Consider the following 24,534-nt stretch of genomic DNA (forward strand, 5'->3'; position numbering starts at 1 on the left):
TTTCCCCTCCATGGGCGGAGCTGCTAGCCCTGGATGAGACCCAGAGCTGACTTCCTGCTCAGCGCTCAGGGCTCTGGCGGCCTCTCCGGACCCCGGAAGAATTGGAGGCCAAGCCCAGGCCCAGGCCAGGCTGGGCGGGAAAATGGCTGGAGAGGGCAGAGAGCTCAGCACCAGGTCAGTCTTTCTCCCTCTTCCTTCTGCCTTTCCCTGTGGCCACACTGCTGTTCAGTGCTGTCTTTGGACTCTGCACTGAACCTTTGCTTTCCACATGGTGTAGGGGAACCTTCGCCTGCCTGCCATATGAGGGTGGACAGGAATGTGTGACGAGGAGATGGGATTTCAAACTACAGCAGGGCGCCTGCTGGTTGAGTCCTGCTGCCACAGCACACATGACTGCTTGTTTTGCAGCTATGGCTCCGCTGGCCGGTCTGCCTGAGGGCACCTTTGTCCTTTATGAGCCTTTGCAGGAAAATTTTATTTTCTTGTGACCCTGTAGCACTCTTGTTTCTCTCAGTTCATCTCTACCTTGACATAGGTCATTTCAAAGAAGGTACTTTAGAAAACGCAAAATTCAGGGTAAACCCCTGACTTATTTTGAAGCCCTGGATGGTGTGGTCCCATGCCTGTCCTGTGGACGGGCGTCTCCGTCAGCTTTGATGCTATTCCCACCTCTGACTGGGGGCCTGGGATTGTCCTCCAGCAATCTTGAGCAAAGAAAGCAAAAGGAAGAGAAATACGCAAGACTACACAAGGCTAGCCCAGGCTGAGTGCTTTTATTTTTGCTTTGATATTCTGTTCTGGACTAGGTTTCCTCTACAAGGAAAATCCTATCTTTAGTAATCAGTTCAGAAATAACATTGCTTCATCTATTTAATTTTCTGTTCTTTTAATACAAAAGAAATACATTGTACATTCTGATTCATAAAGTTTCAAACAATATGGGAAGAATATAGAGGGGGAAAGTCTCATTCAAGACACATTCTTTTGCATGTGTCTGTCCAGTTTTCCCAACACTATTTATTATAGCAGCTATACTTCCTCCACTATATGTTCTTTGATCCTGTATTGCAAGTTCGGTTCAGTTCAGTCGCTCAGTCGTGTCCGACTCTTTGCAACCCCATGAATCGCAGCACGCCAGGCCTCCCTGTCCATCACCAACTCCCAGAGTCCACCCAAACCCATGTCCACCGAGTCAGTGATGCCATCCAGCCATCTCATCCTCTGTCGTCCCCTTCTCCTCCTGCCCCCAATCCCTCCCAGCAGCAGGGTCTTTCCCAATGAGTCAACTCTTCACATCAGGTGGCCAAAGTACTGGAGTTTCAGCTTCAACATCAGTCCTTCCAGTGAACACCCAGGACTGATCTCCTTTAGGATGGACTGGTTGGATCTCCTTGCAGTCCAAGGGACTCTCAAGAGTCTTCTCCAACGCCACAGTTCAAAAGCATCAATTCTTCGGTGCTCAGCTTTCTTCACAGTCCAACTCTCACATCCATGCATGACTACTGGAAAAACCATAGCCTTGACTAGATGGACCTTTGTTGGCAAAGTAGTATCTCTGCTTTTTAATATGCTACCTAGTTTGGTCATAACTTTCCTTTCAAGGAGTAAGCGTCTTTTAATTTCATGGCTGCAGTCACCATCTGCAGTGATTTTGGAGCCCAAAAAAATAAAGTCTGACACTGTTGACAGTTTCCACTCTTTCCCCTTCTATTTCCCATGAAGTGATGTGACCAGATGCCATGATCTTCGTTTTCTGAATGTTGAGCTTTAAGCCAACTTTTTCACTCTCTTCTTTCACTTTCATCAAGAGGCTTTTTAGTTCTTCTTCACTTTCTGCCATAAGGGTGGTGTCATCTGCATATCTGAGGTTATTGATATTTCTCCCGGCAATCTTGATCCCAGCTTGTGATTCTTCCAACCCAGCGTTTCTCATGATGTACTCTGCATAGAAGTTAAATAAGCAGAGTGACAGTGACGTACTCCTTTTCCTATTTGGAACCAGTCTATTATTCCATGTCCAGGTCTAACTGTTGCTTCCTGACCTGCATATAAGTTTCTCAAGAGGCAGGTCAGGTGGTCTGGTATTCCCATCTGTTTCAGAATTTTCCACAGTTTATTGTGATCCACACAGTCAAAGGCTTTGGCATAGTCTTAGTTGTCCATATATGTGTGGGTTTATTTCTGGCTTCTCAATTCTATGCCATTGATATATGCATCTGTTTTTCTGCTGGTCTGATTACTATGGCTTTGCAATAGATTTGAAATCAGGGCTTGTAGTATCTCCAGCTTTGCTCTTTTTCTCAGGATTACTTTGACTCTTCTGGATCTTCTGTGGTTCCACATGAAGTTTAGGATTTTCGTTCTATTTCTATAAAAAATGTGATTGGGATTTTGATAGGGATTGCACTGAAATCTGTGGATTACCTTAGGTAATCAAACACAAAATATCTGTCTGTCTTCACTTTCAGCAATGTCTTATCGTTTTCAGTGTACAGGTCTTCTACCCCTTTTGTTACCTTTATTCCCAGCTATTTCGCTGTTTTTGTTGGATACAAATGGGATTGTTTTCTTAATTTCTCTTTCTACTAGCTCATTGTTAGTGTACAGAAATACAACAGATTTTTGTATATTGATTTTATGCCCTGCAACTTTACTGTATTTGCTTATTTCCAGTCATTTTTTGGTGATGTCTTTAGGATGTCCTATATATAAAACTATGTCATATGCAAATAGTGATGGTTTTACTTCTTCCTTTCCAATTTGGAGGACTTTTGTCTCCTTTTCTTACTTAATCAATCTAGCTATGATTTCCAATACTACGTTGAGTAAGAGCCGCAAGAGGGGGCATCCTTGTCTCGTTCCTAATCTTAGAGGGCTAGCTTTCAGTTTTTCACCTTTGAATATATTAGCTGTGGGTTTGACATGCATAGCCTTTATTATGTTGAGGAAGATTCCTTTTATACACATTTTATTGAGAATTTTTGTCATAATTGGATGTTGCCTTCTCAAATGCTTTTCTGTGTCTATTCAGATAATCATATGCTTTTTTATCTCTCATTTTGTTAATATGATGTATCACTTGGATTGATTTGTGGATATTGAACCATTCTTGCATTCCTGGAATAAATTCCACAATCTCACACCATACACAAAAACCAAAGTGGGTTAAAGACTTGAATGCAAGACCAGAAAGCCTGCAACTTCTAGGACAAAAGAGGCAGTACACTTTTTGACATTGGTTTTAACATTACCTTTCTGGATATGTTCCCTCAGGCAAGGGAAACAAAAGCAAAAATAAACAAATGGGGCTATATCAAACTAAAAAGTTTCTGCACAGCAAGGAAGCCATCAACAAAATGAAAATGAGTCTGTCAAATGGAGAAAATATTTGCAAATCATATATCTAATAAGGGGTGAAATGCATAAAGAACTCATACAATCATACAACAAAAACAACCTGATTAGAAATTGGCCAGAAAACTAAATAGATATTTTTTCCAAAGAGGGCATAAAGATCACCAACAGACATACACACAAAAATGTTCAAAATCACTAATCATTGGGGAAATGCAAATCAAAACTACAATGAGATATCGACTCACACCTGTTAGAGTGACTGTTATTGAAAAGGCAAGAAATAACAAGAGTAGAGAGGATGTAGATAAAAGGGAACACTACACTGTTGATAAGAATATAAACTGGTGCAGTCACTATGGAAAACAGTATTAAGACTCCTTAAAAAATTAAGAATTGAATTATCATAGAGTCCAGCTATTCCAAATGCACTTATTTATCTGAAAAATTAAAAAATACATTTTAAAAGTAATATTAACCACTTCATATGTTCACTGAAGCATTATTTACAACAGGCAAGATATGAAACCAACCAAGTTCCCATTAATAAATAAATGCATAAAGATGTATCATACATATACAATGGAATACTATTCAGTCATAAAAGGACAAAACTTTGCCATCCATGACAACATGGGTGGACTTTGAGCATGTTATGCCAAGTGAAACAAGTCAGATGGAGAAACACAAATACCGTATGATTTCATTCATATGTGGGATATTAAAAAAAAAAACATGAAAAAAACACAAAATAAATGAACAAACCAAATCAAACAAAAACAAACACATAGATACAGAGAACAGTTATTGAAGCTTTCAACTCCAATCCTTTTAGAGTTGTGGGTATAACTTTAAGATCTTCTATGGATTTACATATATAATTCATTTTCCTAAATATATAATTTTGTGTTCTCATTTTTAATGAAAGACTATATTGTATATGCTCTTAAGTACTTTTCATTTTTATTCACTTAAATATTAAGAATATTAGAGATTTTTCACCTTTGTAATTATGTGGCTCTACCTCAGACTCTAGGAGGGACTCTTTTTCCTGCCTTTTTTAGCTTCTAGAGGCTCCCTGCATTCGTTGGCTCAGAGCCCCTTCTTCCATCTTCAAATCCAGCAACACAGTGTCACCAAATCTTCTTCTGACTAACTTTTCTGCCCTCTTCTTATCCTTATAAAGATTCCTGTGAATATTCTGGGCTCATCTAAATAATCCGGAATAATCTAATCTTCCCCTCTCAAGATCTTTAACTTCATTTTTAGTTGAGGTAAAATTAACATATATTATTATATTAGTTCCAGGTGTACAACATAAAGACTGAATATTTTGTATACATTTGTATATACTGCAAAATGATCATCACAGTAAGTCTAGTTAATACTCACCACTATGCTTAGTCACAAAATTTTTTATTGCGATGGGAACTTTTAAGTTCTACTCTCCTAGCAACTGTCAAATATGCAATACAGTATTGTTATCTGTGGTCACTATGCTGCTGTGGGTAATATCCTCGCGAGTTACCTATTTTATAGCTATTGCTGTTCTGTCGCCAAGTGGTGTCCAGTACTCTGTGACCCCATGGGTTTCAGCATGCCAAGCTCCTCTATCCTTCACTGTCTTCCAGAGTTTGCTCAAATTCATCATGTCCATTGAGTCGGTAATGCTATCTAACCATCTCATTCTCTACTGCCCCCTTCTTCTTTTGCCTTCAGTCTTTCCCATCATCAGAGTATTTTCCTGTGAGTCGGCTCTTTGCATCAAGTGGCCAAAGTATTAGAGCTTCAGCGTGAGTCCTTCCAATGAATATTTAGCACTGATTTCCTTTAGGATTGACTGGTTTGATCTCCTTGCAGGCCCAAGGACTCGAGAGTCTTCTCCAACACCACAGTTCAAAAGCATCATTTCTTCAGTGGTCAGCCTTCTTGATGCTCCAACTCTCACATCTATATATGACTACTGGAAAAATTATAGCTTTGACTGTACAGACTTTTGTCTGCAAAGTAATGTCTCTGCTTTTTAATATGCTGTCTATGTTGATCATAGTTTTTCTTCCAAGGAGCAAGCATCTTTTAATTTCATGGCTGTAGTCACCATCTGCAGTGATTTTGGAGACCCAAAATATAAAGTCTGCCACTGTTTCCATGTTTCCCCATCTATTTGCCGTGAAGTGATGGGACCAGATGCCATGATCTTTGTTTTTCGAATGTCGAGTTTTAAGCCAGCTTTTTCATTCTCCTCTTTCACCCTCATCAAGAGGCTCTTTAGTTCCTCTTTGTTTTCTGCCATAAGGGTAGTGTCATCTGCATATCTGAAGTTACTGAGTTTTCTCCCAGAATTCTCAAGTCTAGCTCGTGCTTCATCCAGCCCAGGATTTCACATGATGTATTCTGCATATAAGTTAAATAAGCAGGGTGACAATATACAGCCTGGATGTACTCCTTTCCCAATTTGGAACCAATCCGTTGTTCCACGTCCAATTCTAACTGTTGCTTCTTGATCCTCATACAGGTCAATGATATAGAATAGAAATCTAGAAACAGTCTAGAATAGAAAAAAATCCAGAAACAGACCCATGCTTATGCTGTAAATTGCTTTCTGAATTTTTATTAACTTGGGGTAGGCAGAGATTTCTTAGATAGTACACGTAAGTTACTAACCACACACACACACACACACAGATAGACTGGATCATAAAAATCAAAACTTTATCTGCATCAGAAGACATGGTTAAGAGAATGAAATTCAAGCCACAAACTTGGGAGAAAATGTTCGCAATACATAGATCAGCTGAAACATTTCTACCCATAACTTATAACAAATTCCTATACATGAATAAGTGGAAGACATCCAGTAATATAAATGGATAATGGGCCAAAGGCTTTGCCACTCCACAAAGGAAGATGTATAAATTGCCAGTGATTTGCTAACCATATGAATATGTGCTTAACATTATTAGTCATTTTAAATAGAAATTAACACTGAAATGAGATACCACATCACACATACTAGGATGTCTAAATTAAAAAGGCCATTTCTAACAGACATTTAAAAAACAGTTTGGTAGTTTTTTTTTTAATGATTAAACATACTCTTACAAAATGACGCAACCATTTCACTCCTAATCATTGACCCAAAAGAAATGAAAACAACTTGCCACCAAAAGATCTGTACAGTAGCTTTATAGAACAGCAGATTTATTCATTCTAGTTCCAGACTGGAATCAACTCAAAATGTCTTTCAGAAGGAAAGTGAATAAACAGATTGTGCTAGAGCCACACAATAAAATATCCTCAGCAATAAGAGGAACAAACTTCTATTCATCCAACAATATGAATGATGAGCCGAAGTCAGACACAAAGCACATGTGATGTATTATTTTCATGTATATGAAGTCAAGTAACAGATAAATTTAACATATGGGGACAGAAAGGACAGTGCTATTTCCCTCTGAGAGGCTGTCTGGGTACAAGTGCTCAGGATGCAAGCTGAGAGGTATAGGATGTGCTGTTCTCTTCCTCATTTTTCAAATAACATCAGTTTTCCACACCATGTCTCCCTTGTGATGTCCACTGCCCTCCAGGGTTCTGCAGGACATACTGGCTGCTTTCCTGACCTCTGGGAGCATACTCCACCTTCAACAGTGATTAGCAATCCTCTGGCCACTTTCCATCTTACAGATTCTGGTAGAAATCTCTCATCTGCTCATTGCCTCCTGCCATTCTCCTTGACATTGTGAATCCAACCCCTTCATTGACATTTTAGTGGGGGCTTAATAAAAAAGAGGATAAGTGTTTCTCTTCAATCTGAGATCTTTAAGTAGAAATTTTCTCATGAAAAATTCAACACAGTAATGTGACATTACTTTTCCCTGATGATTTTGGGTACTAGTAAGTGACAATAATTCTCTTTTGATTTGAGTAAGAAAGCTAACATTTAAAATGGTTCTTCATAACATTTAAAAATGTGAAATGTTAATTAAAAATAAATATCAGACCTCTATAACAACTAAGAACCACATTATAGACTCAGGTTTAAAATTAAGTTTTGAAGGAAAGAACTGCTATTTTTAAAATTGAGATGTCTATACGGATGGCTAACAAACACATGAAAAGATGCTCAACATCATTCATTATTAGAGAAATGCAAATCAAAACCACAATGAGGTACCACTTCACACCAGTCAGAATGTCTGCGATCCAAAAGTCTGCAAGCAATAAATGGTGGAGAGGGTGTGGAGAAAAGGGAACCCTCCTACACTGTTGGTGGGAATGCAAACTAGTACAGCCACTATGGAGAACAGTGTGGAGATTCCTTAAAAAATTGCAAATAGAACTGCCTTATGACCCAGCAATCCCACTGCTGGGCATACACACCGGGGAAACCAGAACTGAAAGAGACACATGTACCCCAATGTTCATCGCAGCACTGTTTATAATAGCCAGGACATGGAAACAACCTAGATGTCCATCAGCAGATGAATGGATAAGAAAGCTGTGGTACATATACACAATGGAGTATTACTCAGCTGTTAAAAAGAATACATTTGAACCAGTTCTAATGAGATGGATGAAACTGGAGCCTATTATACAGAGTGAAGTAAGCCAGAAAGAAAAACACCAATACAGTATACTAACACATATATATGGCAATGATGACCCTGTATGTGAGACAGCGAAAGAGACACAGATGTGTAGAGCAGACTTTTGGACTCAGAGGGAGAGGGTGGGATGATTTGGGAGAATGGCATTGAAACATGTATACTATCATGTAAGAAGCAAATCGCCAGTCTATGTCCGATGCAGGGTGCAGGATGCTTGGGGCTGGTGCACGGGGATGACCCAGAGAGATGTTATGGGGAGGGAGGTGGGAGGGCGGTTCGTGTTTGGGAACACATGTACACCTGCGGTGGATTCATGTCAAGGTATGGCAAAACCAATACAGTATTGTAAAGTAAAATAAAGTAAAAATAAAAATTAAAAAAAATAAATAAAACGCAACATTCAGAAAATTAAATAAATAAATAAATAATATTGAGATGTCTAAAAACATTCAATTCATATAACAATAGTACAGAGAAATTTATATTGGCGCATAGTAGAATCCCAGGGATGGGGGAGCCTGGTGGGCTCCCGTCTATGGGGTCACACAGAGTCGGACATGACTGAAGTGACTTAGCAGCAGCAGCAGCAAAAGTCCCAGGAGAAATGATTGATATTCTTGTGAAATTCCCAATTTATACCTTATTATATTATTATCAAAACATCTTATCATTTATGAACCAGTTTATAACACAGGATGAAATTTCTCTTTTTTTATAATTTAAAAAATTTCTTAATTGAGGAATAGTTTATTTACAGTGTTGTGGTCATGATTCCATTACATATATATATATTCTTTATTCTTTTCTATTATGATTTATCACAGGATATTGAATACAGTTCCATGTGCTATACAGTAGGACCTTTTTGTTTATCCATTCTGTATGTAACAGTTTGCATCTGCTAATCCAAACCTCTCAGTCAATCCTTCCCCCAACCCTCCTTCCCCTTGGCAACTACAAGTCTGTTTTCTATGTCTGTGAATCTGCTTCTGTTTTGTAAATAAGTTCATTTATGCCATATTTTAGATTTTACATCTAAGTGATATCACATGATGCGTGTCTTTCTCTTCCTACTTCATTTAATACGATCGTCTCTAAGTCCACCCATGCTGCTGCAAATGGCCTTAGGCCATTCTTTTCATGACTAAGTCATATTCCACTGTATGTAAGCACCACATCTTCTTTATCCCTCTGTCGATGGACATCCAGGATGTTTCCATACCTTGGCTGCTGTGAATAGTGCTGCTGTGCACATGGGGTGCATGTATCTTTTTGAGGTGTGGTTATGTCTGGGTATGACCAGGAGTGGGATTGCTGGATCATGTGACAACTCTGTTTTTAGTATTTTAAGAAACCTCCATGTTGTTTTCCATAGTGGTTGCACCAATTTACATCCCCACCAACAGTGTAGAAAGTTTACCTTTTCTCTTCAGCATTTGTTATTTGTAGACTTTTTTTAACAGTGGCCACCCTGACCAGTGTAAGGAGGTACCTCATTATAGTTTTGATTTGCATTTCTCTAATAATTAGCGATGTTGAGCAGCCTTTCATGGGCCAGTTGGTCATCTGTAGGATGGTGTTTCTCTTAACAGCTATATGCAGAGAGGAGATACTCATTTCCATTTTTCTGTGGTTGATTTTCTCTTAGTTAATAAAGAAGCATTTTCAAGGTTAAATTTTTATTTCATTGTTTTTCATTTTTTTGTTTACTCTATTTGGGTTTTGTTACAATTTTTTTTTAATTTATTAAGATACTGTACCAGGTATGTGATATATATATAACTGATCTCTGCTCAGGACGAGTTATCTTACATGTGTTTGTTCTTTGCAACCTGTCCTTTATATGCAAAATCTTACAGGTTCCGTAAGCATCTCATAATTGGATGACTATTTTCAAATGGTATCCTTCCTCCCTAGGATGTCCTCAGAAAATCAGAACATAGACAACAGGCTCTTCTTTGAGACTGTATTCAGGCACTTCAAAAGACACAAGGTGCAGATTTCAAGTGCGATAAAAAAGACATTTCCTTTCTTTGAAGGCCTCCGTGACAACGAACTCATCACCAGTAAAATGTATGAAGTAAGTGAAGTTTATTACATCACAATCTTGTAAACTGGCCTGAAACTAGGTTAACTTTCACAGCCTGGACCCAAATATCAGGGTATAACTAGCCATCTGAAGAGTCTCCAGTGAGAGGAGGACATTTCCAAGTAGTGATGCAAGTGATCCTAAAAGGCAGAAAGGGAAGAGAGAGCAGAAACAGGCATCACTGGAGGCAGTCCTGTCTCTAACTGAAGGGGTGGTACTCGTAGTGAACACAGGAGTCAGGGTGAATAACACTGGAGACGGGCTGGATCTGAAGTGGGTGTTCTCTGTAGATATTTACTACCTTGTAGGAATGCACACAATACAGCATAAATTAAATTAATGTCAATGAACTGATGAATAAATTTAATTTATTGATTTGATAAAAATCATAATTGACAGAGCATCTCTTTTCAATGAATATCAATTTAAATAGTTAGCTCTGAAAACATTAAAACCCCCTGAGACAATGCCGTGTTAGAGCAAATTTGGGAGTAGTTGCAGGCTATTCTTTCTCCAACAGTTTTCAGTTTTCTTTTTTTCTGGTATTTTTGAGTCTAGGAATTTGTGTTAATTTTAGCAATAGGTGTTTCTGGAGTTACAGAGATGCAAGTCTTCAGTTTGACCTACAAATATGCTTTCCCTGTGGCCAAGTTCACAAAATGGAGCAGTGTCCCCTGGCTTCCTTGAGCTCTTCCAGGCCAAGTCAGGATTGGTGCAGGGGCAGGAGCTGTCCAGTCCACAGAATAGTGGCTCGTCCCCTGCCAAGTCCATTCCTCAAAGAGTTGCCCAGGCTCTTAGAGAGCTATGTATTTATTAGCTTTGAACCCACTTTTAGTCTTCAGAATTGGGCCTTCTTACATATAATGTATATGGGGGTGAGGAGATCAGATTCACAAGTGGATTGTTTCAAGAAGAGAGGATTTATTGTTTCACTTAGTAGCCATAGAAATATATAGAAATTCTAAACCTTTATGTGAAAAGATACCTATTTATGGAAATTGGAATACATTAACTTGAAATCTCTTTCTAGGGCTCTCTTGCAATGTGGAAGTCTGTATTTCTATTTTTCCCATTCAATGCTTTTAAGGACTGTCAAGATTCTTGTAGAAACCTGGTCCCTGTACCAAGAGTGGTGTACAATGTTCTCAGTGAGCTGGAGAAGACATTTAACCCATCGCTTCTGGAAGCTTTGTTCAGTGAGGTCAACATGCAGGAATATCCTGATTTAAATCACATTTATAAAAGCTTTGAAAATGGTAATTATCTTATTATCTACCTTTCGATGTTCAAGGTCAGTTTTGGTCAACAATTATATAATGAGCTCCCATCACATGCCATAATTAGTGCTGAGCAGTGGGGATATAACAGGTAGAAAAACACGCATACCCTGTCTTCTCAGAGCTCATGTTATAATGGCTATGGTACAACACCCACCTGGAGGTCTGCTTAGCTAGGCACTTAGACTCACAGGAGGACCAAAGCCACAGTGCCATCCTATTTAGACAGAAGGACAAATGACAGGCCAGCAGTGGTCTACACAGCAGTCTACACAGTTGACTACTACCCAGTTTAAGCTTAGCTGTGCAGGATCCATCCTGGAGTAGCAGCACCATGTCTATGAGCATCAAAAATTCAACAGCTCTATAGTTATAACTTTCTGGGACCCCATGAGAGACAAGAGTCACCGCTCTGAAGGAAGACCCAAGAATAGTCCATAGAGAGTCCCATCTAGTCTGCACACAATTTACCAGTCACATGTCACTTTTTTAACCTTAAACCCAGGATTGGCCTAGTAACACAGACGAGAGTTCACCTTCATCAGATTTTCAAAGTACTTAACTGAACGTTAACTCAAGTTCAAATTTGCCCTTAAGGAGAAATGGTTTCATTCAACTTTCTCCACAAAGGGGTAAAACAAACATTGCTTAAATACCACAAAACCTACTGCTCTACCAGTCTGTTTTTTATGCTACACAAAACTAAAACTTTGGTTCACCACTTTTTCCTGAGAAAGCACTGCTTATACCTGGTACTATGTAAGGAAGATGTCCTTCCAAGAATTTTTGTTTTGACTTCACAAGAAAAATTTGGTCTTAAATAAGACTTCCCAAGAGTGATAGATATTTCACAGGAAAAATGATGCTCTGAACCAAGGAGAGAGGGTGCTATGGGAACAGGCGCAGAGTGAGAAGGGTTCTAGAGTTTCTGGAAAAGGACATGGTCGAGTGGTGTCACTCAGAGCGAGAAGTAGGCTGTGGGAGCTGACTCAAGAGGGGCGTGTTTGAAAAAAGATCTTGAAAGGTCTTAAATCTAAAGGTAAGCAATGTGACAGTAGAGATAGGCATTGCCCCAGGAGGAGCCCCTGCCATCATCCCTGGGGCAGCCCAGGCTTACCTTCCCTTGCCCGGATTCACAACAGAGACCTACCCTCTAGGATCCCTGGTTTACTTTCTTCTTCCAACATTTGCCAGGTCACCTGGCTCAGACGGTAAAAGCATCTGCCTACAATGCGAGAGAGCCGGGTTCAATCCCTGGGACAGGAAGAGCTCCTGAAGAAGGAAATGGCAACCCACTCCAATATTCTTGCCTAGAAAATCCCATGGACTGAGAAACCTGGTAGGCTACAGTCCATGGGGTTGCAAAGACTGAGCGACTTCACTTTCACTTTTCACCTTCTACATGCAGGGGCTCTGGGCTGGCATCCTGGTTCTTGTTAGCAGTCTCATGGGTCCCTGGTCCAGGAGTCATGGGGACGTCCTGCAGTGCTGTAACAGGCATTCCCTGCTTGCAGCTTCAGAATGTCCTTCTTGTGTCCTGGGATCTGGGGCACCCCAGGGAGGTGTCTAGAGTTCCTCCCACATCTTCTGGTTTGTCTCTTTGCAATCCACTCATCCCCCAGGACCCAGTGAACCCAACTTTCCTCTTATCTAGCACCATGTGTAAAGCTTTTGGGCTTTCTCTTTTATACACACAGATCTCTCTAGGATCCTGGCCCTTTTCCAGAGGAAATCTTTTTCTTTCTTACAGTTTGAACAGTTCAATACACACATTTCACTTCCCTTAGTTATGTAAACATGTGTCGTCCTCATGGTGTGACGTTTATTATGTATGACCGACAGCCTCAGGATGTTCCCACGACTCTTTTATCCTTACATTCAAGTGGCTCATTTCTGTGCAGAGAACATAATTGCTCCCTTGCTGAGCTTTCTTTTTTCTGTCCAAGGATGATGGAGGAACTTTATCATGAAGGTTGGGATCCACTAATCTCTGAGCGACCCAAGAAAGGAAATTTCTAAATGTGCAATTCTGAGATGATGTTTCTGGTCTCTAGTGGAGATCTGTAACGGTCTTCTCTCTCCCTCTCTTCAGTGATCCAAGAGAAAATTAATTATGAAGAAAGTAACGGACAAAAGAGGCCTGCCATCCAACTGAGCCTTGAGCAAGGTGATTGAGACCAAGCGCAAAGAGGAACAGGAGAAGGGGAGGTGGAGGCCTGAGTCCTGAGCAAAGGTTGGGAATCAGGGAAGAAATGTTGAAGGACCATGGAGAAGGCAGGGAGGGGTGTTTGTATGAGCATCTAAGAGGCTGAGTCCTCGGGGACTGGCTGTGACAAGAGGCTGTTGCCCCAAATTCCAAGACAAAGAAAGAGGAACCCAGGGTGTCAGTAGCCAGATTTAAACAGAAGGACTGCCTGGAAGTCATTGTGATTTAGAAAGAATCCTATAGGAGATCAATGTGAAGGTGTGATGGGCTAAGCACTATGGGCCCAAGGTCAATGTCAAAGAGAAGGCCCTTCATGACGGCAGAAGAAAGGACTGATTTAAATGTGGGCGAGGTTGTTCAAGAGCAGACTATTCAAGGAAAAAGGCAGTCATATAGATTCAGAGGCAAGGAAGTGGTAGAGATGCGGAGGAGTGGATGTGGGTGTTTGAGAGAAAGGGGAGAATAAATAGGCAGCTATTTCCTACCCTAGGGGATCTTCTCGATCCAAGGATTGAACCCAAGTCTCATGTCTCCTGCACTGGCCAGTGGGTTTTCTTGTTTTTTATTTTTTTACCACTAGTACAACCTGGGAGATAGGGAAATACATAAAGATGGAAAGATACAGAAAAAAAGAATACAAGGGCTGGGGGAAGTGGAGGAGAATGGGACATTGAATCCTCATGGAGAGGCGAACAGAACAGATGAAACAGGTCCTGTATAGGGAGGGAGTGGAGGAAGAGAGGGTGGCGAGGAGGCTCCAGGACTTTGCAGGAAGGTCACCAGTCACGGATAGCTCTGGGGACCAAGGCAGGTTCACTCTGGCTGTAGGCATCAAGATAAACCACTGCTGGTCACTGAATGGCTGGTGGAGGCCACATGAGGAGATGGCCTGTCTGAGGCACTTTCAACCAGAGGTGAAGCTGATCCCAGTCTCTAGGACCTGACACGCCTGCTGGCTGGAATTTCCCAGATGGTCCAGATGGTCTCCATCTAGACATCTGGAGAAGAAAGAAAAAGAAAGAAAGTGAAGTCACTCAGTCATGTCAGACTCTTTGCAACCCCATAGGCTGTAGCCTACCAGGCTCCTCAGCCCATGGAATTTTCTAGGCAAGAGTACTGGAGTGGGTTGCCATTTCCCTCTCCAGGGGATCTTCCCAACCCAGGGATCAAACCCAGGCCTCCCACGTTGCAGGCAGATGCTTTACTGTCTGAGCCACCAATCCTCAACTTCATCTTTATCAAGACTAAAAAGGGATAAGGGAAGAATGGCATAGCTAATACTCCAGTTTCTGAAATAAACTTTTCCTTTCTGCCCCCTAGGAACTGGCGGAGACTTTCATTCCAGCCCGACCTCTTCCCAGGCAGTCCCCTTGTCTCGTGATGGTCTGTTCCTGGAGACTGTTGTGTGCTCTTTCGCTGTCATGTCCCGTTTGGGGATGTGCTATGGAGCCTGCTTCTTTGTGTTACTGACTGCGCAGAATTGTCAGTCTTTGTATCCGCATTTTCTCCAACGATTTAGACAACAGAGTCTTAGTTCTCTGAGTTGCCTGGGAGGGTCACTCCTTCCATTCCTTAAACACACTTGCTGCCAATCCCTGAAGGCTCTGGGCCTGGACATTTGGCCTAGTCACCTGGCTTTGCAGTGTTCTGCTCTGTCCTGCTTGGTCTGGCAATGACCTCAGTGCTTTGATGCCAGAGGCCAGTGCGACAACCAGAGTGACGGGGCGAGGGGAGGGAGAAGCAGGTGACCGGTGATCCTCGGGGGAAGAGTTCTTCCCCTGCTAGTCCCTCACATGGACCATGGACACCACGTGACTCCCATGCAAACCCTCTCCCATCATACCTGGGACAGAGGCCAGAGCTGCCCTCCAAACACCAGACAGGCCTCCGAGAAAAACGTTTCGGTATTTTAACAACCAGTAACCACTGTTTACAACACTTGACCTCCATTAATCCATAACACTGTTAACAATGATACTAAACTAATAAGATTAATATCAATTTATGACGTTAATCATAATGATTTTGTTTTTCACATCAGTCACAATATTCCAAATAGTGATACAGACGATAGTTTATTTAACTGTCTCAAAAATCCCAAAACGAAGTATATAACATCCTTAGTTTTCAGACAAGAAAGAACCAGCTTAGAGAGTTAGGTTATTTGTGCAAGTTAACCCAGCTGAGAATCAGAATCGAGCACTGCTGTGTGCAGTGTCCCAGCGGGAATTCAAGGGCCACGCGGGCTGGCTTCAGATTCTGCTTCGAGATATTGGGGTAGTAGTCACTGATTGTTCCTCAGTTTCACTGTCTGTAATAGTAGCTACTTCAGAGGGTGATGGATTTTAAGCAAGTTACGTCATACAAGCTTGCCTGAGGCTGCGTCAGTGTGTCCATGCATTTGTTATTATTACTACATTTAATCATCATCATTGTTTGTGTCTGGTGCCAAAGACCAAGCTTTTAACCATTACAGTGACCATTCCAGTGATAAAAGCAACACCTACTCCTGACCCAGAAAGATACCTTGAAAGGCACAGTCTCCCCACCCATAGAGCACACTAGACTATAATAAATTTCATATCTTTCTTCCATGAGTTTCCTTTGAAAATTAGTCATGTAGAAGAGTCTCAGGGAACTTCTCACACTGTGGAAAGCCCTTATTATATAGCTTCCAGTTGGGATAGATTATTTAAGGAAGGATGTTCTAAATTATTATTACATTTTTATAAAAGAAAAAAAAACTTTTCAAGTGATTACTGAAAGCATAGTTATACATTTATTAAAAAGTTATACATTTATTACAAAGTGACATTTATTCAAAAAGTTAACATTTAAGAATATAAGAAAACACAACCTGCATGAATCCATACTCTTAGCTGTTCATCTACTAGTCCAGCTGGTGGGACTAGAAGGGGTGAGTGGATGGAATTGTGACAAGTAATGAGCAGAAGAGAAGGGATTGTGGGTGTGTGTGTGTGTGTGTGTGTGTGTGTATGGGTATAGGGTGTGGAGGGAGGAAGCAATGAAGTCTTCTAAAACGCAAAGTGTGGTCTAGGGGCAATCCTGCCAGGAAATGAAATCCCAGAGCATCTTGATGATGGGGAGTAAGGAATATAAAGAGAAAAACTTCAACCTAGGACCCAACTGATACACAGCAAGTCACCAATAGATGTGTCCAAGAGTCTTACCCAACAAGAAGGGTTGACATGCCCAGGTGAGAGGAGGGCTGTGTCTCACATCCCCCCCCACCCCCAGGGGAGGCTCCCAGTCCTGAGGATGTGGCACAGAATAGGCACCAGGGCCCACAGTCTATATTAAAACTTTGGGAAATAATTTAAAATCACATTTTACATTAATTAATTTGTTTACAAAAGTAGCACTAAATGAAAAAGTCAAATTGCACTGAAAAATTATGTCTATGTGTTCACACATTATTGAGGCTGGAGGGGACAGAGTGGGAGGGGTTGATGGAATCAGTGAGGACCAGAGATGGTTGCCATGGAGGAAGGGCGTGTGTGCTGGTCCTGGGTGGTTTGCCCAGGATTCAGTCCTTCCCCTCCCCTGCTCTGCTCGGCCCTCTGTCTCTGGCCACTGGCCCCTGTGGACTTGTCAGCTCCCCTTGCTGCTGACTGCCTGCTGGGTTCCTAACATGGAGACCCTGGCAGGAGAGTGGGAGTAAGGGAGCAGCCAGGTGTTTCTCCATCACTGCCTCCAGCCGCAATTCTGGCAGCAGCTGCAACTCAGCCTTGACTGCACCTTCCACAAAGCAGGCAAATCATGGTCCAGCCTCTGCCTGCCCAGTGACCTCAGCCCGTGCCCTCCTCTATCCCTCCCGTAGCTTCCTGTTGACTCTTCTTTATGTTGTCACGTTCTTCCCCTTGGTCTTCTGTGCTCTTCCGTCAGCTGTGTAGCCAACCCCTGGATTAAATTCCCTCTGCTTTAAAAGCTTAGAGTGGTTTATATCTTCCTGTTGGATGCTGATGGATGTGGGAGGAAAAAAAAATTTGATGAATCAAAACATGATTTAGGTATGACCTCAAATGAAAATGGACTCTCGGATCACCTCAGTGAAACAGAGCAGATGAATGCGAAGATGAAAGATAGAACCAGCGATCAAAATGGTGCTCTAGAAAGCCAACAAGCAAATGGACAATGTGCCCAAGAGTCTGAACCAGCAGGTAAGACTGACTGACTGGGTTTGATGCGTGTGCAGGGGAACAGGCAAGTGGAGGGACTTGGTGTTTTGGACAATGGCACAGGTGAAGCCTTTGGTGATGATTAGAATGCTTGAGATGAAGAAAACGTAGAAAGACAAAATTGGTATAGAAGAGGCATACGTCAGTCATGTCAATAATTAAGAAGCAAAGAATAGGAGAAGGTAGGAAGTATAGTAGAGAGTGGATCAGCTGAGCAACTAGGTAGAGGACAGCAGGGTCAGGCCTCAGACAAGGCAGGGAGACCCTTTCTTATGAGATGTGAGGACCGTCTCATTCTAGGCACCTTCTTTGCCTCAACTCTAGACCCTGCTGGGCCCTGTGGGACACTGACTTAAAATGTAGAGAAAAGAGCATGCATAAATAAAAATACAAAGAAAAATGAATACTAAAAAAATAGGGGGAAAATGGGGGAGGCACCAAAAGAGAGAGCTCCGCAGAGAGAGGATGAGTAAAGGGCAATGTGGGCCAAGCAGAGAGGAAGGAGAGAAAGGGAGACGCTGTCCCGCTTGAGGAGGCGGTCATCAGAATGGAGGCACAGGGGCTGTTCCTAACGCCACTGAGAAAGATAAGGTGTTCTCAGTGGTCCAAATGGCCCTGTAACCCCTCCGACAAAAATAAGATTCTCCCCAGGAAAGGAAAGACAGAAGCACAAAGCCCAGAGCTGAGGAAGGAACAAAGCAAGGCATGGAATCAGTTTGGGGAAGAGGTTTTGTGGATTCCCTGTCCCTTCCGTTGTTCCTCTAGAGTCGCTTCTCAAGTCTAAGGTGAAGGTGAAGGTGAAGGTGAAGTCGTGTCCGACTCTGTGCGACCCCATGGACTGTAGCCTACGAGGCTCCTCCGTCCAGGGGATTCTCCAGGCAAGAGTACTGGAGTGGGTTGCCATTTCCTTCTCCAGGGGATCTTCCCAACCCAGGGATTGAACCCAGGTCTCCCGCATTGGAGGCAGACGCTTTAACCAAGTGGTCTTAAACTTCAGGGACTCTTCTGTATATGAGTGCTAGTTCAGACTTAAGCGTGAGTCATGCCATGTCATCCCAGGAACGTAGACAATGGAAGGAACACCTTTCTTGTAGTTTCAGCTCTAGACTGAAAAGCTGGGGGAAGAACCTTCATTTTCTTTTTTTGCACAAATCAGAAAAACAGCTACTGTGTAGACTTTCCTTTTTGATCTCAGCAGATGAACTGGACTGATAGTGTTTATTCAGATTTAAGACATTATCTGAATCTTGGTTTGAGTAGATTTGGGATCTATCTGTAATATTAACTAGACCAGATAGCTTTTATATTTTCATACGTACACAGAGGATCACCTCACCCTTGTCAACGTCCATCAGTTATTGAACTTTGTGAACTGGCCTTGAAACATTACAACAATGTTTTGTTGCACCAATTTTACAAACTTTTTCAGTTCAATATGTGCTATTTTTCAGATACAAAGCAAAGTTTAATTTGTCAAGGTTCATGCTCTTTGTTTTAGCAGAATTTGATAGAGGATCTTTTATATGCATTTGTAATTGATAAAAATAAATCAGATTGCAAATTTGTTTTCTTTCTTTTTTAAGCAAACCATGTACCAAGTTTTTTGGTTCAGATGGTATAGGCCAAGTTAAATTGCATTCTATTAAGCGATATGAGTATATTTCTGTAAGTATAAATATGTTGAAATAAGGTTTTAAAACACACACACGTGCGCACACACAGGAAGGGAGAGAGTGAGCAGCAGGAAGGAGAAGGGTGGGTTGGATCCCCCACCCCCAGCAGTGGGATTACAGGGATAAGACTTCTTAATGCTAGTGAACGGTGCTCACTCCTTTTGGGGGGAGACAAATTAAAATTCTTCATTCATTAAAATTTGATCCAGGAGCAGAGCCATCCAACCACGGACTACAAATCAATTCCTGTTCTGTCCATCTAGTGGATATAAAGAAGGAAAAGCCATTTTTTAACTCAGAAGTTCAACTGCAAGCCCAAGCAAGGACTGACTATAACCAGGTGTCTGACATAATAGGTAAGGCTGACAGAAAGAACGTGGAGATGGGATCAAGGGAACCAGGCAAGAGGCTGGGGCATCAGGGTCCAGCCAGCCAGTCCAGGTGGCCTTGGGCAGAGGAAGGAAGGGCAGGGAAACAGCACTCTGCTGTGAGTTTAGCAGAAGAGGTTCCCCAGGGACCAGAAAAATATCAGAAGATGATGGGTTATAAGTACGGACGACCAGGAAGTGAAGTGAAGTGAAGTCGCTCAGAGGTGTCCGACTCTTCGCGACAGCATGGGCTGTAAACTACCAGGCTCCTCTGTCCATGGGATTTTCCAGGCAATAGTCCTGGAGTGGATCACAATTTCCTTCTCCAGGGGATTTTCCCAACCCAGGAATTAAACCCTGGTCTCCCGCGTTGTAGACAGACGCTTTACCGTCTGAGCCACCAGGGAAGCCCGATGACCAGGAGACTATTTCCGAAGTAAGAGAGGAAAGTAGGGGGGTAGAAGATAAAGAAAAAGGAAAGATCAGAGAGCCAAGATATTCATGAGAGGAGATGGAAAAGGGAAAAAATGAAGACAGAGCGAGGCATGAAGAGAGTGAGTTCCCAGAAAGAGAGGTGTAAGTAGGGAAAATGGGCAAAGCCAGGAGGAAAGTGAAGAGGTAACATGAGAATGAAAGAAAGAGGTAGAATGGAGTAGAGGGTCAGAGGTTGATCTAGGGTGTGGGTGGGGGGTAGCAAGAGGGTGGGGGAGGGGAGTGTGGGCAGGATGGGCGGAGCCGCCCTCTGCGTGTGAGCGTCATCACCGTTTATGCAGGACCGGGAGCTACCTGCAGCTCACCCACATTCAAGCACAGACCACGTGCCTTGAATTAACTTAGCTTCTAGGTCTCTCCGGTGCTCTCATTCTGGAGTTTCCTGCTGCGTGGGTTCCACCCTGAGATCCTAAAGGGGTTTGTTCCTCTGTGCAGTGATCAGCAGTGAGGACTCTGCAGAATCCTGTGACGGAGACGAGTTTCCAGAACCCTCCACACCGACACCAAGAAGGGCGGCTGGTAAGGAAAGGGGGAGAGCAAGGCCAGGGCTGCAGGAATCTGCAGGAGACCTACATGGATACCCTGCTGCCTGTGAACTAGACAGCTGGTGGGAAGCTGCTGTATAGCAAGGGAGCTCAGCTCAGTGCTTCGTGGTGACCTAGAGGGGTGGGATAGTGGGAGGGGGGAGGGAGGTTCAAGAAGAAGAGGATATGTGTATACATATAGCTGATTCACTTCCCTGTATAGCAGAAACTATCACAACATTGTAAACAACTAAAACCTAATGAAAAAAAGAAAATTGTTTCCATTGCAAGCCCATCTGCCTTGCACGTTTTCATAGAAATTATAAGACTTTGGGGAACAGATAACTGTTTCTTCCTGTTACTTGATAGAGACCGTGTTGTTTAGTTACTAAGTCGTGTCTGACTCTTTGAGACCTGATGGATTGAAGCCTGGCAGGCTCCTCTGTCCATGGGATTTCCCAGGCAAGAATATTGGAGTGGGTTGCCGTTTCCTCCTCCAGGGGATCTTCCTGACCGAGGGATCGAACCCGAGTGCCCTCCTTGGCAGGCGGATACTTTACTACTGAGCCACGTGGAAAGCCAATATACCCCGATTAAGATAGAGCCCAGGAATTTCAGAAAAACAACCACACCCAGGAAAAGGGTTTGGCAAAGAGGTAAGAGCAAATAAAATCTCACCACTGTTGTAAAGGAGCAGTGTTAAATGACCCATTCTAATTCTTTGCTATACCCTTCAAAGTAAAATATAAACTTGCTCTAATTTAAGATGGTTCATATTTAGCTTTTGTATTCATCAGTTAGGCTAGTTATTGAAATAAACCTGAAGAAGTCAAGGACTCAAAAACCACAGAATTTTTATTTCTTGTCAAGTAAACATTGCAAGGAGTTTTAGATGGCGGGAGGGGGGTGGGTGCGGGGCGGGGGGCTGGGGGGTGGGGGGGAAGGAGTCTGTTTAAGTAGTCTGGCTGGAATAACCAAGCGGGAGATCCGCCTTCTTCAAGACCAGACTTGGTCTCTCCAAGACTGCCCTGGAAGAGAAGCAACGCTAAAAATAAATACAGACATAGATACCAAAACAGCAACAACAAATCTATAATGGGCCGGGAAGAAAGACTGTGATATAAGAAGATGAAGGGCTGGGACTTCCCTAATGGTCCAGTGGCTAAGACTCCACGGTCCCAATGCAGGGGGACTGGGTTCAATCCCTGGTCAGGGAGCTAGATCCCACATGCCACAGCTAAGAGTTCGCAAACCTCACCTAAAGATTCTGCAAGCTGCAAAGAAGACCTAGCACAGCTTAATATTTAAAAGAAGAAGATGATGATAAAGGGCCAATACAAAGCAGTGAAGCCCCCTGGGAGTAAAGTTTTCTCAGGGCAAGGCAATGTATAGGGATAAAATACAGGCCTGCAGATCATATGAATATGAAAGACAGATGATGATGGTCTGATCGAGGCACATTCTAGGCCTTGGTTTTCAGAGCTTCCCAGGTTTTTCCCTATATTGGTCTCTTTGTCACACACTGAGAACTTCAAGGGACATTTTCTCCATTCTGCAGTGATGCTGAGTGAAGACTCTTTAGAGTCCAGCGAGGACGAGGCACCCTGGGGAACACAGAGCTCAGCTCTGAGAAGTGGCCCTGATGAGGGTAAGGACTGCCATCCCTGGGCTCCAGACATCAGGAGTTTTCTAGTGCAATTTACTCTGAGCACACTCCACAGCCAATAGTTCAGTGACCCTTCAGAGCCCATTCTCTGCATTTACTCCTGTGACTATTCTGAAAATTGCTAAGAAACCGTTATAACTTCAGATGAACAAAATGGCTCTAGTTGAATGGCACGGTCATTTTACTGCAGGCTCTCAGATGTATTCCCCCACGAAGTATTAGGTTACATGGTGATTTCTGCCTCTGCCCACCTGCTGCTTGCAGAGGGCAAAGTGAAGGAGTCTGCCTTTCCTTGATTCATTACCCGTCTATTCAGAACTCAGAAGTTTCTGGTCATGCTCCCCAAGTATTGACAGAAGCAAAAGCTTCTGGTTATTACCATCAAACTTCATTTATAGCTTTTGGCAGATGACCCCCCAACATGGCATTGGTCTATATAATATTTGAAAATATTTTCTCCAATAAAATATCCTTTTATGTTTACAACAACCTATTATAAAAGGTAGTTCAGAAAACTGGTTCCCTCATTTCCCAGTTGAGGAGACTCCAGCACATAAACATTTAAGGATCTTTTACACATCACATAGAGAAAGTTACCAGAAGATGCAAAACCAACAACTTGGACTCTTAGCAAACATTTGCAATCCTTTATTCAAAATCTTTAACACAACATTGTAAAGCAACTAGACTCCCAAAAAAATTAAATAAAACATTAAAACAAAATCTTTACAGCCAGATATAAAATAGCAATGTTTTACTATTTTAGAAGGACAGTGTGGTATACACCCTATATGTTACAAAAACACCCCGGTATAGAATCCCGTGATTAAATATACCATATTAGTGTTCCTGTAGCAAACTGTGTGAATTCACATCAATTGTGATATTTTATTGGACTCCTGGCAGCTGAAGTCCAGATTCATTGACAAATTAGTTAGCTGCAAGCCTATGGAAAAAAAAATGTTGGTTTTCGAAACTTCTTTGATTTTGCAATCAGGGCTAATGGATAAGGGATCTTCATTCCATTTGGTAGTGATCACTTTCCTTTAGATGGGGAGAACCAGAAATGGCCATCACTGCATCTTTATAGCCCATGTCCTGTCTACAGTGTGAGTAATCACAAGATTTACTACTCTTTTAGTTACAGATTACTGATTTTATTTTCCTTTGCTTCCTAGATCCTACAGATATTGGAAATGCATCGATTCGCAGGAGAAGTAGGAAAAGATGTAAGAACAATTAAAAGTTCTTGATGTAACAAATACCTTTTTTGGGTACAAAAGCTTCATTTAGCTTTTTGGCTATACCCTTGAAAATAAAATGATACATTTCTAGGTGTTTTCAATAATTCATATTATTCATTTTAAATTAGATGAGCTGAGCTAGCTGATGTAACAGGTAGGCCTCAAGAAGTTCAGTATTGCAGTGCAATACAAGTTTATTCTTCACTCACATAAAAGGATAAAGTGGTTCCCAGGTTGGAGGGGTGCTCACTGAGCAGCTGATGGAGGCTCTGATGTTGAAAATGTTGCTTCCATGGTCTCTCTGGATAAGAGACAGAGCGAAAGCAGGAGCATTAATATGTGCAGACAAGAGGAAAGGGTAAAAGCTAGTGACCAAAGGGAGTGCCTTCCATAGCAAAGTCGTGGCCACTCCCAGCCTTGGGGGTGGTTCCTGGAGCAGCCTTCACCACCAGATCAGACGGAGCCATGGGGTGGCCTGGCGGGAGAATTATCCTTAACCCTCTTACACAAGCTTCCCTTTTCCAAATTTCCTGTTAAAGAATTCCACGCTGGATTGGTCCTGGGACACAGACTGAGATTGAAGAGGACTTTTATTTCTTTCTGCAGGGACGTGCTGTAGTGACTCTTCAGACTTCAGCAATGAAGGAGAGCCTCAGGCAACATCTAGTTCAGCCCTAAGAAATGAGTCAAGTAAAGAAGATTAGGATGTCCAGCCTTGGCCTGCAGCAGGTCAGGAGTGAAAAGCCACTGTTTTGAAGACCTTGTGTCCTGTTGATCCTGGAACTCCCTTCAGTGGTTTTAAAAATGGAATAAGGCAAGAAATTTGTGAACTCAT

General features: G+C 42.2%; 1 protein-coding gene across 1 annotated transcript; it reads left to right on the forward strand.

Annotated features, from left to right (window-relative positions):
- The first annotated feature begins 111 nt into the window (after positions 1-111).
- Positions 112-24,534, forward strand: SP100 (SP100 nuclear antigen). Its single transcript, XM_068968249.1, has 12 exons — positions 112-174; positions 9,879-10,041; positions 11,138-11,306; positions 13,420-13,494; positions 14,854-14,916; positions 17,565-17,714; positions 19,615-19,761; positions 20,701-20,784; positions 21,290-21,445; positions 22,348-22,437; positions 23,634-23,684; positions 24,306-24,534. The coding sequence occupies exons 1-12, from the start codon at positions 143-145 to the stop codon at positions 24,401-24,403; spliced, it is 1,278 nt and encodes a 425-aa protein (XP_068824350.1). The 5' UTR covers positions 112-142; the 3' UTR covers positions 24,404-24,534.

This window comes from Capricornis sumatraensis, chromosome 3, assembly GCF_032405125.1.
Source record: "Capricornis sumatraensis isolate serow.1 chromosome 3, serow.2, whole genome shotgun sequence".
NCBI classification, from domain to species: domain Eukaryota; kingdom Metazoa; phylum Chordata; class Mammalia; order Artiodactyla; family Bovidae; genus Capricornis; species Capricornis sumatraensis.